Source organism: Aspergillus stella-maris, assembly GCF_047715825.1.
Source record: "Aspergillus stella-maris strain CBS 113639 unplaced genomic scaffold BDV14scaffold_5, whole genome shotgun sequence".
Classification (NCBI taxonomy): Eukaryota; Fungi; Ascomycota; class Eurotiomycetes; order Eurotiales; family Aspergillaceae; genus Aspergillus; species Aspergillus stella-maris.
Window position 1 is genome coordinate 1 of NW_027396799.1, and position 15,807 is coordinate 15,807.

The 15,807-nt window shown below is 34.6% G+C and overlaps 3 protein-coding genes across 3 annotated transcripts; 2 read left to right on the forward strand and 1 right to left on the reverse strand.

The window, feature by feature from the left end:
• The first annotated feature begins 9,169 nt into the window (after positions 1-9,169).
• BDV14DRAFT_165323 (DsbA family protein) lies at positions 9,170-11,087 on the forward strand. Its single transcript, XM_073767319.1, has 6 exons — positions 9,170-9,577; positions 9,650-9,669; positions 9,728-10,129; positions 10,187-10,234; positions 10,296-10,708; positions 10,761-11,087. Exons 1-5 carry the CDS (start codon positions 9,499-9,501, stop codon positions 10,371-10,373), a joined length of 627 nt encoding a protein of 208 aa, XP_073632165.1. The 5' UTR covers positions 9,170-9,498; the 3' UTR covers positions 10,374-10,708; positions 10,761-11,087.
• BDV14DRAFT_196034 (regulatory subunit of cyclin-dependent kinase) lies at positions 10,661-12,314 on the reverse strand (the record flags this gene model as incomplete). The annotated part of the gene is made up of 6 exons (XM_073772353.1): positions 10,661-10,697; positions 10,750-10,808; positions 10,875-11,019; positions 11,065-11,168; positions 11,838-12,142; positions 12,212-12,314. 6 exons carry the CDS (start codon positions 12,312-12,314, stop codon positions 10,661-10,663), a joined length of 753 nt encoding a protein of 250 aa, XP_073632166.1.
• A 270-nt stretch (positions 12,315-12,584) lies between these two features.
• BDV14DRAFT_187225 (alanine--tRNA ligase) lies at positions 12,585-15,788 on the forward strand (the record flags this gene model as incomplete). The annotated part of the gene is made up of 6 exons (XM_073770925.1): positions 12,585-12,678; positions 12,765-12,910; positions 12,960-13,004; positions 13,043-13,078; positions 13,138-15,546; positions 15,615-15,788. The coding sequence occupies 6 exons, from the start codon at positions 12,585-12,587 to the stop codon at positions 15,786-15,788; spliced, it is 2,904 nt and encodes a 967-aa protein (XP_073632167.1).
• Positions 15,789-15,807: the final 19 nt, after the last annotated feature.

Consider the following 15,807-nt stretch of genomic DNA (forward strand, 5'->3'; position numbering starts at 1 on the left):
TAAATACTTTAGTAGGTTTTTTAAGGTAATAATAATATTATTAATATAGGCCTTGTAAAATTTAGTAAACTTTTTAAGGTTTAAGTCTATTTACTATTAATATATAGGATATTATTAATATAGCCTATAATTATTATATAAAAGACTTCTTAATTATAGTAAGTAATAATAGTAAGGTAGTTTTAATAGTCCTGGTAAACTAGCTATTAATAAAAGAACTTGCAGGTATTAATAATATTAATATAATTATATTTATAAACTATATTAATAATTTTACTTTAACTTAAGATAGGATAAAGATTAGGGATAAATTTATAATTTAAACTATAAATATTAATAATAGTATAACCTTTTTTAATTAAAGAAATATTAAATTTACTTAATAATATTAATCTCTAGACTATAAAAATAGGGTACCTAAAAAAGGTATAACTATTTATAAAGGATATTTTTCACTATTAATATAATAGGTTAAATATAATATTAATATACTACTTGCTTTTTAAATTAATATAATAGACTTAAGGTTTAAAAAGTTAGTCTTTTTATTCTTTTTTTAATAGTATTTTTATTTATTTATTCTTAAATATATTAATAGTTTTAATATTTATATTATTCTTACTTGCCTAAATATTAAAGTAGGAGATTAAGGAGTTAAACTACTTAACCATATTAAGATTTTAACTATAGATTATAATATTATTATAAAGAACTATAGTATTATTAAGGTCCTTTCTAGTAAAAAGATTAGGCAGGAGACCAGGCTTAATTTTAAAACCTGGTTTCTTTAAACTTATAACTATAGTATAGTTGGTAGTTATTTTAATAGTAATATAATTTACTTTTAAAAATAAGTATTTAATAAAATTATAGTAAGATAAAGTCTTAATTTTAAATTTAATAAAGATTATTTAATTATATTAGCAGGCAAGAACTTTAACTTAAAAATTAATATAATAAATAGTAATATAGTTAAAATTAAAGACTTTACCCATAATAATAACAGGTAACTATAATAGGCTTATTAATCTTATTAATTGGTTTAATAAATAAGAATTTATAATTTACTAAATATATATAAATAGTAAAACTAGTAATACTAGTTTAGGGAATACCAGGTAAATATGTAAAAGGTTTAAAAATAAAATCTTAATCTTCTAGTAATAAAACTTGTATCTTTATAAAAATTCTTATATAAAAATAGGAAGGTATAACTATATACTTTTAAGTAATAATAAGTACCTTTTTAATTTAGTAAGCATGACTTTTATAATAAATTTTAAAGTTTAAGAAATTATAAAAAGTAATAATACTAGTTTTTATTTTAAAATCTAGTAATAAACCTTTTTATTTAATAACTTTAGTTTTAATAAGTAGTTTTACCTTAAGGTTATTAACTAGGTATATATAAAAATTAAGTTTAGTAAACCCTTACTAGCTATTAAAAAAGGTTCCTAAAATAAATAATAAGAAAATAGTAATAGTATTAGCTTTTTTAGTAAACTTAATATCTTTAACTATTATATAGTTATTAGTTTTTTTAATAGTAATACTAGAAATACTCTTTACTAAAGTAGAATTAATAATAGTCTAGGAGTAACTAGTATTAATATAAATATTTTAAAATTTCTTAATAATATTTAAATTAACTCTTATTATTATACTATAGTAGGTTTAAAAAAGTTTTTATAAAAAATAATTATTATTTTATAATATTTAAACTTAATAATATTTATATAGCTAGCAAGAATAATAAGAACTAGGTTAGCTTTAATAATATATAAATAGGAAAGGTACTAATAAAGGGTAAAATTAAACTTAAAGTATTTATAATAATAGTTATAAAAAGCTATAACAAGTTTAAAATTAGTAATTTTAGCTTTAAATTTTAATACTATTTAAATATTAAATATATTTAAATAAAAAGTATTTTAATTTATAAAAGTAGGCATAAATTTAAATAGTAAACTTTTATTTCCTAGAATACTAGAATTAGGCTTATTTATAAAAGCTTAATTATAATATACTTTTTAAGGCTTGTTAATAAAATTACTTTCTAGGTTATAGGGATTAACCTAGTAGGCTTGCTTATTAATAATAGGAATAGGATTTTTACTATAATTAATCTTATATTTAGTAATATTTACTATAAATACTTAAGTATTTTAATTACCTAAATTCTAGCCTTAATTTTTATTAATAAAATTCTAGTTTAATAAGTAATACTAATTTTAGGGTTAATAGTTTATATTAATAAAGCTATCTTAACCTTTATTAAAGTAGCTATAATTTAACTAATTACTTTAAAAGTTAAAGTTTAAATTTTAATTTTAATACTTAAAACTATTTAATAGCTATAAGTTTATTTAACCTTAATATAGCCTTTAAGGTTAATAATTACTTTAATAAAATAGGATGGCAATAAAGTAATTTATAGAAATAGGCTTTTACTAGTAAAATAGCTAAGGCTATAAATAATATAGTTAGTAGCTAATAAAAGGGTTAGTTAAAAATTAAAAATTATAAAAAATAATAGGAATAGGATATCTAGATTAATATAAGACCTTAAAGTTAGGACTTATATTACTATTATTATAACTATAGTTAAAATTTTAATAATTATCTTACTTATTATAATACTACTTAATAGTAATATTTTACTAGATATACTAATATTAATTAAGCTTTTTAAGAAAAAAAGCTAAGCTTATTTTAAATTTAGGAATTAAAATATCTTGCTATAGGTTTAAATTTAAATAGTTTTAAATTATAAATATTTAATTATAAAAACTAGAGATTTTAATAGCTTAATATAAATATATAACTTTTTTAGTAAAAGTTTATAAAGTCTTTCTAGTATAAATATTAGGATATTTATAAGACAAGACTATAAGCTTATAAAGGGTAGCTTAAAAATTAGGCTTAAAGTACTTGGCTAGATAAGCAAGCTAGCCAACTTTTATAAAAGTAGCCCTAAAAGTAACTTTTTTAAGATTTATAAGCTATATAGTAAACTAGCTAAGGGTACTTTTATAAAGGCATGCTTAAATATTTACCTTAATTATATTTTTTCTTTTATATATAATAATACTATAAATTTAATTTATAAAAATATTAATATCTTTATAGTAAATAGTATTACTAATTTACTTAATAATAATATTTTTATTAAGGTTAGGCTAGAAATATTTAGTTTCCTTTATTTTCTAGTAACTAGTTTATTTATTAAATAAAAGATTACTATTAATATTATTATTTAATTAGCTAAATAATAGTAAAGGTAGCAAAGGTCTAGAAGGACTAGGGGGTTTAAAAGGTCTAGGTGTCACAGTGTACACCTGGATACCTGATTCCTGCCTGATTCCTGCCTGCTAAAGGTATATATATTATTAGGGATATATAAGTGGTTTTAATAAAATAGGAAGCTTCCTTTTCTTTTATAATTAGCCAGGGTAATATCTAGGTATTAAATTTACCTAGTGGCTATAGCTTTTAAAATTAATTATATAATAGGATTAAATTTATATATAATATAGGTCAGGTCCCTAATATTAGATAGTAGCTAGAGCTCTTTTTTATCTTTAAAAAATACTAATTATTTTATTTAAATTAAAGTAATAAAAATTATAAGTTTAGTAATTTTGGCATATTTAGCAGGTTTAATAGGTTTAATAAATTTAATAGGTTTAGCAGGCTTAACAAGTTTAGCAGGCTTAACAAGTTTAGCAGGTTTAACAAGTTTAACAGGTTTAATAAAAGATTTAGTAGGAGGTTTGGCAGGCAGGCAGGCAGGGTTAATATTCTTATACTTTAAAATAGTTTAACTCTAGTAAAGTAGGTACTTATTTCCCTTTTTAAAAAGGTCCTTTAACCTCCTGGTTAAAGTATTAGGCTTAACTTTTTATTTACCTGGGTAGTATATAATTTTAAAGTTAAATTAAAATAAAAACTTAAATTAACAGGCTTGTTAGTAATTTAATAACTTAGTAAATATAAAATACTTTAAGTTTTAATAATTAGTAATAACCTTAATTAAATTAGGGGTCCCTTCTAGCTTAGGGTACTATTTTTTAAAGTAGTAAATAATTACTAGCAACTCCTTATTATATATTTTATAATTATACTTAATAATAAAGTATTTCTTAAAAAAAAAGGTAATAGGGTATAAAATCCTATTATTATTATACTAGAATAGTATACTAGTAAATATAAAATTAAAAGCATCTATTTTAAAAATAATATCTTGGGTCTAGTTAAATAGCTTTAAAACAAGGGTACTAGTAAATACTTTCTTTAGGGAGTCCATGGCTAGCTAGTAGGGTAAGGTCTAGTTAAATATAATACCCTTCTTAATTAAATTAACTAGTAGTATAATAATTTTTAAGAAATCTTTAATAAATCTCTAGTAAAAGTTTATAAATTTAATAAATACTTGTATATTAATAATATAGGTTAGTATAATTTAATTAATAATAATTTTAACCTTTTTAAATTTTATTTTAATTCCATCTCTTTTTATTATTAAGCCCAGGAACTTTATTTTACTAACTATAAATTTATATTTTACAAGCTTTATAAAAAGGCCAGCTTTTTAAAGCTTTTAAAGGACCCTTTAAATATATTATATATACTTAAATTAGGTATAGCTATAAATTAAAATTTTATTAAAATAGGTAGTATAAAATATATCTAGGTAATTTTATAATATATTATTAATATAGCACTAAAATATTATAGGGGCACTAGTAAGTTTAAATAGTATAATTAAGAATTTATATAATCCCAGGCAGGTATAAAAGGTAGTTAAATATTCTTATTTTTTCCTAATTTACATGTTATTAAATATAAAAATAATATTAACCTTAATAAAGTATTTTATCCCTTTTAGGTTATTTAAAGTTTCCTTAACTAGTAATAGGGGGTAGTAGTCCTTGGCTAAAATTATATTTAAGACTTAATAATTTATATAAAAGTATAGGCCTTTTCCAGGTTTTTTAATAAATAAAATAGGTAAGGTAGTTAGTAATAAGCTAGGATAAATAAACCCTTTTTTAAGGTTTTTTATAATTTATTCTTATAGTATTAAAAGCTCTTTTTATAATATTTTATATATAGGATTAAATAGCAGGGTCTTTTTATCTAGTAGGGTAATTAAATAGTTATAAGGTTTTTATAAAGGTAGCTTGTTAACTTCTTTAGGCAAGAAAATATTAGTAAAGTCCTTATATTCTAGTAGTAATAAAGCTTTAGGGCTAGTATTTTCTAGCTCCTTGGCAATTACTTAATTAATAGTATTAATTATAATAGTAAATAGGTAATAGCCCTAGCAGGTATAGGTAAAGCAGGTATAAAAGGAGACTAGAGTAATATTTTAGTTTTCTAGTCCTTTTAGGCATGATATTATATTTTTTAAATAGGTTTAGGGGGGTATATTATATAGGGCTTTAATTTTAGTTAGTTAAGCAGGTATATTATAGTTTTTCTAGTAATAGGTATTACTAAAAATTAGGGCATGTTTAGCAAATCCCTATTATAAATTATAGGTTTTTAATTATAGTAATTCAAGAATAATTAGGTAGTATACTAATTATATAACTAGAAAGCAGGCTTTTTTTTTATAATAATTATAAATCCTTATATTTATTTTAGTATAATAGGTAATTAGTCTACTTTTAAATTTTCTTTTATTAAAGCTTTTTAAGTAAATTAGTTTTTTTAAGGGTAGTAGCTTAAGGTAGTTATCCTAGGCCTATTTATAATTAATAAACCTCTTTTTATTAGCTCTAGTATTTAATATAGCATAGCTTAATAAATACTTTTCTTGCTAGGCTAGGGTAATAGGCAGGATAGTTAAGTTAGTATAGGTAGTTTCTTTTTTAATAAATAGTCCTTTTATAATAAAGGTAAAAAGGTAGATAATATACTTAGGTATTAGTGCCTGGTTATAGCTTAGGCCAGGCTTATACCTTTTTTTAATAAATCTAGGGATTAGTAGTAAGAGTCCTTAAAAATAATAGTAAAATTAAACTTTATAAATAGTAGTATATTATATTTTAAGTAGGTAAAGTAAATATTTAAAAAGTGGTTATTAAAGTATAAATAGTTTTTAACTATATATTTCTTTAAATTATAGTAAAAGCACTCTCCTTATTTATAGCATATAAGGCCATGCTAGCAGGTAAATAACAGGTCTATAGTATTAGTACTACTTGTAGTGGGCTGGGGGGTAAAGCTTTTAGCAGGCCTGGGCAGGCTAGTTGCATAATTAACTCTTAATAGGGGACTAGTAATAGGTTTAATAATAGTTAAATAGTTTCAGGTAATTAACCATGTGCTATTCTTATAGTACTAGTAATAGTTTTTAAGCTTTTATAGGAATTTAGTAAATTTATAATAGTCTTAAGTAGGTAGTTAATTATATATAAGTATTTCTTTAAGCTCCTAATTAATTAACTATTCTAGGAGTATAAATAAAGATTCTTTAAATATCTTACCTTTTAAAGTTAAATATTAAAATTTAGTAAAGAATATACTAAATTCCCTATTATTTTACTAGAGTTAAAATAGTTTCTTATAAGTAGTGTTTATATAGTTTAGGTCCCTAAAGGCTTTCTTTAAAATATTTAGGATATTTTTATAGTTATTTAGTTAGTAAATTCCCCTTTTAATATAGGGTAATATTTATATATATAGGGCCCCTTTTAAGTAGCTATTTATATATAATATCCAGCTCTAGGGGGTAGGGAAATAGTTATAATTAATATTTATCTTTTTATAAATCTAGAATAAAAAGTAGTAAAGGTCCTTTTAATCTCCTTTAAATTAATTAGGGTTAGGGAGGCATTTTAAAAGCTAATATATTAACTAGGCTGTTATAGTATTAGGCATGCCAGTAGCAGGCATACTAGTGGCAGGTATAGCAGCTTTAGTGGCTCCAGGTTTCTCCCTTGTAATTTAAACAAGCTTATAGTCTTTTTCCTTAGCTCATAGCTTCTAGTATTTTATAACTATATCTTATTTTCTAATTTTAGCATAAAAATATTTAATTTTTTAAAAAAGAAATTTAACCTAAAGTACTTGTTTAATATTCCTTAATACTAGTAAAGCTGCTTTAGTCTTATTAATATATTTATTTATATTTATATAGTATTTAAACTATTAATCTAGGTAATTAGTAACATGGTTTATAAATTTAGTGGTATTCTTTAGTAGGAACAGGGGTTAGGGTATAGTGGCAGGCATGGTGGTAGAAGTATTAACTTTATAGGGAAGGAGTGACATAGTATTAAGGTACAGGCTCAGGAGTGTATTTAAAACAGGCTAACAAAGTAAATACACGGGCAGAACACAGGATCAGGCTATTAAACAGACACTTAGAATAACAAGACGTCGCTTAGAGATTAGGAACAGGATTAATACTAGAGTCGGGGAAGTATCAGTCAACCAGGCGGTCAGAGCAGGCAGAATCTCGCGATCCTTATTCTGGGCATGGTGCCCAGAATGAGGCTCCAAGCTGGCACCGTGACATTATACAGGCCTAGTAAGAAAAATAAATAAACTATTAATAATAGGCAGCCCTTATATATAAGAAGGATAATTAGGTCTGACTAAACCTTTAAAATATATATATATAATAACTATTAAAGAAGCTGGACTAGTTACATGGCTATTATTAGGTAATAAACATTTTATTACTATATACTATCTAGCTTAATATGCCTACAGGTATATACCTAGTCTTCCATGTAAAACCTGTCTATCTAGCCACTATAAACCTATTCCTGTCCTAAATTATAGATAATATATAGCTACCCCTGCTATTAGTTAATAGGGAGTAAGAGTATAAAGTTAAATATATCCTAGCTATATAATATAAAAAGGTTAAATAAGAATATTATAATAAAGCACTAGTAAAATAGACAAGATAGGCATACTAGACTTAAAAAAGATTAAATTTAGTCTAGAACTATACTATACTAGATATTTTTAAAAAGTAGCATGGTTTTATTTTAAATATAATTTAGTAGTAAATTAATAATAGTAACCATGTTATAATACCCCTTGCAAGGCTTAAACTAGAAGGGGGGTATTATTACAGGCTAGTGCCTGGTAGGGTTGCAGGCCAGAGCCCGCCCATGTGATGCCAGCATGTTAACATGGAAGAACACGCGTGGAGAACTTCTCTTCTTCAAGCTTTTTATACATAGTTCATGGCCTAGTTAGATTAAATATAAGTCTTACTTCAGCCCTTCACAGTGCCCCCTACTAAAAAGTAAAAGTATCAGGCTTTAAATATTAACCTTCCAGCCTGCCATATAAATATATTAAGAGATTATACACCAATTTTAAAGTATTAAAATACTTACTATACATGGTGCCTATATAGCAATCTCTAGAGTAAAGGTAAAGTATTAAAGGAATATAATTCTACCTGGAGATGTCTCTCCTGCAAGGTCCCCCTCTGTCCTGGAAAGAGTAGTTATTCATGTTAAAAGGAATTCCATGGCTTCTCCCCTTAATTTATCTATTATTTTTGTATCTATTCTATATAGTATTTGGATTTTGATAAAAAGAGTAATATTATATTAAGATAGCCTCAGGCATTAGCTGGCGGTCACGTGCTCTCCATACCACTGACTTTCCACCAATCGCCTTCTAGATAGAGAATCAAGGCTTTTCACGGTGATCACTCACCTCCGAGTTCCCGACATATTATAAGCTTGGTAGTGAAACTTGTCACAGTGCGCAACTAGATACCTGATTCCTGCCTGATTCCTGCCTGATAAAGGTATATATATGCGAGAGCAGTGTAGGCTCTACATCCTAGTCTTTTGCTGATAGTGCAGCGGTTTAGGCTTCTAAATGCTCCCAGAGTTCGCGCCGTGACATGATGTAGAGCCACCCCTTGGTCATGAGTTCGATCCCTGGAGTGGTCGATCTTTTATGGCTAACAGACTATGTCTGGGGGCTAGCATATATATACCTTCCTGGTTGTGTCTACCTGCCTGCCTGCTGCACCAAGGGACTGGTGCATTATAAGGAGGGGAGGGGAGTACTGTCACAGTGCGCAACTAGATACCTGATTCCTGCCTGATTCCTGCCTGATAAAGGTATATATATGCGAGAGCAGTGTAGAGCCTTCGGCCCTACATTCTCTAGTCTTTTGCTGATAGTGCAGCGGTTTAGGCTTCTGAATGCTCCCAGAGGTCGCGCCGTGACAAAACTAGCCACCAATCCTGTCAGTTCCGCCTTAACACGAAAAACACGCTAAGTATGACCGTATTCGCAATTCCACCGGCCCAGGGGATACTCTGTATGGTTGACATATGCCAAGCCAGTCTATCTCACCATCCCCTCTTTACGTCGTAAGCGATAATACCATGGCCACGTTGAGGTTCTCTGACCTCCATCCATCTATCTCACTAGCATTACCCATCAACCCTACCGGACCTCCCAGCCTATAACGATCTCTCTGCATACCTTACCATATTAACAGCGATGGCCCTTGCTCCAAGATTCGCTGGACAGATATTGATTCCTGGCCCCGGTCATCAGCAACAGCATACGCTTGAGCTGTGTTTGTGACCATGCCCCCCTTCTTGGTTTGATGCAGAGTCATGCTAACAGTAATCCATGAACTGGGTGCCAGACCTGGACTACGTGTGTCCCGTGAGTAACCGTAGTATGCCTTGATAAGTTGCAACTCAATGCTGAACAATGAACCCAGTTCTCCGCCAAAATGTTTAAGACCTTCTACACCGCAGTTCGACCCATGATCACCGAAAGGTACCAATCGAGCCTTCAGGTCATTTTCCGCCAACATATTCAACCATGGCACCCATCATCAACACTTACGCATGAAGCTGGAGCGGCAATCCTCAAGATAGCGCCTCACAAATTTTGGGAGTTCAGCGCCGCGTTGTTCGAACATCAGCAAGGCTTTTTCGATGAAAACGTGGTTAATGAGACTCGCAACCAGACGTACGAGAGGCTTGCAGACATTGGGGAGAGTGTTGGAGTCAATAAGAGTGACATTCTCCAATTGCTGAAGATTGCTGACAGAACCAACGGGCAAGAACGGATGAACATCGGCAACAAAGTGACCAATGATATCAAATTGATGGTCAAAGTATGTATTGCTGCGTCCACCCCTGACTGAGCTGCACCAACCTAATTTGGAACAAAGGTAGATCGACTGATCGGAGTTCATGTTTCTCCAACAGTCTATTTCAATGTGAGTAACCGGAACGTTGAAGCCCCAACCAAGCGTATAGAGCACTAATTATGCGAAACAGGGCATTGAAGTGCCGGAAATCAGCAGCAGCTTCACCGCAGCCCAATGGGAGCAATGGTTGACCGACAACGCAATCTGAAATCCTTAACACTTGAACGCGTATCCCAGGGCTTAAACAGGTAGTGGAGAGAAACAATGTGGCCTAAGAAAACCCGCATTCTTTAGTTGATATTCTCAAGACCTTCCTTATTCTCATTCACAACATAGGTCCGAAACGCCTCACGCGAGGCATCGGTTGGATTTGGGCAGCTCTCAAATGCAGCAACATTTGAGCATGACCGTTGACATGTTTTTATCTCAATCCGGATCTCGATGTGTGCATTATTGGGCGAGAAACGCGACATTGACTAGTGTGGAACTGATCTTTCATTGGGCTATTGGTGGTTGATACTTGAGAGGCCGTCTGTGAAGAACGTGGTTAAAACGCGGCCACGGCCAAGTCAGAGAGTACGTACTTGAATAGAAGGATATGCGGCTCTGGTTCATGCACTTCGTAATGTTCCCAACCCAAACTCTAGCAAGTAGTGGGTTAGAAACTCATTCACTCTCGTTTTGGCTGTATGCTTCCGCCGGCGCCTACCTGAGTGATTCCGAGGGCTCGCCATTCTTCCTCCCATAATAACTTTAGTGTCCCCTTGGAGCTGTCAAAATAGTCGGCCGGAATTTTCTTCAGCATGTTCTTTGGCAGCTGAACATGTCGGTATTCGAATTCATCATCGGAATATCTGTACACGTCAGAGGGTAACCATAATGTAATACGACGCACATACCTCGCAGAATAGTGAATAGAGTCGATAAATTCGTCTAGTCTCTCGCGCTCGGATTCGAGCAAGTGGCGGGGCTTTTTGTTCCTCCGGCTGGCGTCGATCTCCATCTGATCGATCAATAGTAATGGATGCCAATACCAATATCGCGGTATGAGAGCTGCAAGAGATGTTGACGTGTAACAGGGTGGCTGTGTTGTTCGTTGGGCAAGGAGATTCCAATTTAAAGTTGCGGGTTTCGAGTTTCGAGTCTCGAGTAGGTACTGTTTCTCCCGAACTATCAGCGATATTGATGCCCTAGGCCACAATAACTCGGCCTAGCCGAAAAGGTGCTAGTATAGAGAAGGGACCTTCCCAAAGTAGGTGGACCCCCACGTTCGTTCTTACCTTACCGTACAAAGAAGGGGGTACTATGACTAGGAAGATTGCAAGGCTGTACCTGTCGTTTTGAGCGGATGTTCAAGTTTATCGATGTAGTGTTGGGTGCTTCATGTCCGACAATTTCTGACAGGTACAGAGTAATTGAATTCTACAATAAGTTCTATGGGTCAAACAGCTGTGGCTACTGAGCAACAAGACTCGTGTAGCTTTGACAATGAAACGCGTCAAAGATTTGCATCAATATCCATCTGATCATACAAGATGTCTGTTTGCTGACACTCATCGATTGGCCATGAGCTTGAGTTTGTACGCTCAGCATTCTCTTGCTGTACACCGCATTGCACTCCTTGTTGAGCCAATCTCGCCCTTTCTCTGGTTTCCATTAAGGCTCGCCGCACCTGGTCTTTATCTTTGGGGATTGAAAGCGATTCGGGTTCTCTGTAAAGGACCAACTCGCTGCATTGGCGCTGCTTATTATTTGCGACCAGCATTTTTGTCATTGACAGCTTCTCCTCGAGTCCAGGAAGAATTGTGAGGGATTGACCGAGGGCCTCGCTCTCCGCCAACTCTCGCTCTAAATCGTGGATGTACACGGTGCTCTTGGTGTCTTCCAGCATCATCGGGTCGTTCGATTGATACAGATTGCGTGGACGTCGACCTTGTTCCTCTCGCACTTCGGGCATACGAAACCCTGTTGGGGGTCCTAAGAGGTTCACGAATTAGCCCCGAGCACATGCGACTAGCAGCTTTTGAATTTATGCTTGTTCTGTACCTATTTGTAAACGTCCGAACTTTTTTGCTAGAGGTTGGTTATCAAGCTCCCCCTCGGCGGGGCGCTTTCTTCTGTGACCAGCAACATCAAACTGATGCGCCATCTCCCCAAGACGAGACAAATTGGGTCAATCTTATTGAGAAGGCACTAACACCATTCCGCCCTATTCTCGATGTTTCATAAGTCTTATTGTGATTAAGAACATACCGGAGGGAACCGCTTGATGCCAGGAGCGAGGTCCTCGAAGACTTTTGGGGGGTTGACTCATCTCTCCCCCTTCAGATTGAAAACTAGAACCTTCGGCAGCTCCCCCATCCCATTCCACACTCGTATTGCCATTTCACCTCCAAGCACCAGTGCACTACAGCTCGCCATGGCTTCAGAACTTCAAGGCGGTTCAAAATGGTCATCCAAAACTGTTCGCGATACTTTTCTGCAATTTTTCCAAAAACATGGCCATACTTTCGGTATGTATCAAAGGTTGTAGAGGGGCAATTGGAGGATATTGCTGTTCAGAACCACAGACTAATGATGAATGCTCTACCATAACTAGTCGCCTCTTCGCCTGTCGCACCCTTGTCTGATCCTACGCTGCTATTCACGAACGCTGGAATGAACCAGTTCAAATCGATCTTCTTGGGTACTGTGAACCCGAACTCGGATTTCGCGCAATTAAAGAGTGCAGTCAATTCCCAAAAGGTTTGCCGCTTATGCCCGAAATTTGAAACTCTTGCTGATTCGTATACAGTGTATCCGTGCAGGTGGTAAACATAATGTTAGTGCCAATGCATCGGTATTTCTCAAGACCAGGGTCGGCTAACGTTTGCTCAGGACTTGGACGATGTCGGAAAAGACAGCTATCATCATGTAAGATATTCCTTCGCGCGGTATTTGAACTGCGCGGCCAACTGACAGTTTCGTGATAGACCTTTTTTGAAATGCTCGGTAACTGGAGCTTCGGGGATTATTTCAAAAAGGAGGCCATACACTATTCTTGGGAGTTGCTTACGCAGGTGTATGGCTTGGATCCTAGTCGCCTATATGTGACCTATTTTGAGGGGAATGAAGAAGGTCGCCTTGAACCCGACTTGGAGGCCAAAGAGCTGTGGAGGGCTGCGGGGGTTCCCGAGGACCATATCCTTCCCGGAAACATGAAGGATAATTTCTGGGAAATGGGCGACCAAGGCCCATGTGGGCCTTGCAGCGAAATTCACTATGACCGTGTTGGTGGACGGAACGCCGCCTCCCTTGTAAACCAGGACGATCCGAACGTGCTAGAGATCTGGAACAACGTTTTCATCCAGTACAACCGCGAAACCGATGGGACTTTGCGCTCTTTGCCGAATAAGCATGTGGACACTGGTATGGGATTCGAAAGACTTGTCTCTGTTCTCCAGGACAAATCCTCAAACTACGACACTGATGTGTTTACACCCATCTTTGAAACGATACAAAAAATCACTGGTGCACGAGAGTATCAAGGTCGTTTTGGCACCGACGACTCAGACGGCCTTGACACTGCTTACCGCGTTGTAGCAGACCACACTCGGACATTGATGTTCGCCATTTCTGATGGTGTTGTACCGAACAACGAGGGACGAGGCTATGTTATCCGTCGTGTTCTACGCAGAGGTGCACGTTATGCGCGGAAATACTTTGGGGTCGAGATTGGAAATTTCTTCTCTAAAATCGTTCCTACGGTGGTAGACCAGCTGGGTGGTATGTTTCCTGAGTTGAAACATAAGCAACAGGATGTTATGGAGATATTAGACGAGGAGGAGTTATCCTTTGCGAAAACACTTGATCGTGGAGAGCGCCAGTTTGAGCAATATGCCCAGCAAGCCAAGGGCGCAGGAAACCACAAACTGCACGGAGCAGACGTTTGGAGGCTTTATGACACTTTCGGATTTCCGGTCGATTTGACTCGCATCATGGCCGAAGAGCGTGGTCTTGAGATAGATGACGTCCAGTTTGAAGAGGCGCGCGCCAAGGCCAAGGAGGCTAGCAAAGGACAGAAGAAAACGACATCAGGAAGCGTGAAACTAGATGTCCATGATTTGGGGAAGCTTGAAAAAATGAACGATGTGCCCAAAACGGACGACAACGCCAAATTTCAAAAGGGGAATATTACCGCTCAAGTTAAGGCGATATATCACGAGAAAGTGTTCATGTCGTCAACTCAAGACATCCCTGATTCAGCACAGTTTGGTGTCATCCTTGACCGCACGAATTTCTATGCAGAGCAGGGTGGTCAAGAGAATGACACCGGGCGAATCACCATTGATGGAAAGGCTGAGCTTGAGGTCGTCGACGTTCAAGTGTTCGCCGGCTACGTCCTACATACTGGCTACATGAAATACGGCTCCTTCACCGTTGATGATACTGTCATCTGTGAATATGATGAGCTTCGTCGATGGCCCATCAGAAACAACCATACTGGAACTCATATCCTTAACTTCGCTTTGAAAGAAGTACTTGGCGACGGAATAGAACAAAAGGGCTCCCTCGTATCTTCGGAGAAATTGAGATTCGATTTCTCTCACAAATCAGCCATTACTGATGCCGACTTGACCAAGATCGAGGATTTGTCTACTCAGTATATCCGGCGCAATTGTCAAGTGTACTCCCAGGATGTTCCTCTTGCAACAGCTCGGAAAATTGCGGGCGTGAGGGCTGTTTTCGGCGAGACTTATCCCGACCCCGTCCGCGTTGTGTCCGTTGGCGCTGAACTCAAAGACATTCTGGAGAACCCTGAAGACCCGCGCTGGGAGAATGTTAGCATTGAGTTCTGCGGTGGAACTCACGTGCAAAAAACAGGAGACATCAAAGACTTGATTATTATCGAAGAGAGTGGTATTGCCAAAGGCATTCGGAGGATTATTGCAGTAACTGGAGAGGACGCCCATGAAGTGCAACGTATAGCAGCAGACTTCGAAAACCGACTGAACGACCTGGAAACCATGCCTTCAGGCCCGGCTAAAGAGCAGACTGCTAAGCAAGTCCAGGTTGAGCTCAACCAGCTCTCAATTTCCGCAGTGCAGAAATCAAAGTTCCGTGAGAAATTCACGCAAATCAACAAGAAGATTGTCGACGAGCAAAAGGCACAGCAGAAAATTGAGTCCAAAAAGGCTCTTGAATCCATCACCTCTTATTTCGAGGCGCCGGAGAATGCCGACAAGTCTTGGCTCATCGCAAAATTGCCGATTTCTGCGAACGCCAAGGCTGTCAGCGAGTCTCTGAACTACATCAAAACTAAGTTGGCGGATAAGTCGGTCTATGTACTTGCAAGCAGTGCCGAAGAAGGCCGGGTTGCGCACGGATGCCACATGGCAAAGGTAAGTTGATCCCAAATTGGTATACATGGGTTGCATGGAGTCTGACAATTCATGCTCTATGTCTTTAGACAATGAGTGAACAGGGTGCTTCTGCGAGCGAATGGGCCGCCACTGTCTCCAGAGCAGTCGGCGGTAAAGCCGGAGGTAAAGGTCCAACCTCAATCGGCAATGGTATTAACCCGGACAAGGTCGACGAGGCCATAGATTTGGCTTCCGAATACCTCCGCAAATTCAAGTTGTAGTCACACTGAGATTAGGGCA

Excerpts from the sequence above, each read along its gene's own strand:
- BDV14DRAFT_165323 (XM_073767319.1), top strand. The coding sequence starts at position 9,499 with ATGGCCCTTGCTCCAAGATTCGCTGGACAGATATTGATTCCTGGCCCC. Across the intron at positions 9,670-9,727 it reads ACCTGGACTACGTGTGTCCC|TTCTCCGCCAAAATGTTTAA; the intron begins GTGAGTAACCGT and ends CAATGAACCCAG. Across the intron at positions 10,130-10,186 it reads ATATCAAATTGATGGTCAAA|GTAGATCGACTGATCGGAGT; the intron begins GTATGTATTGCT and ends TTTGGAACAAAG.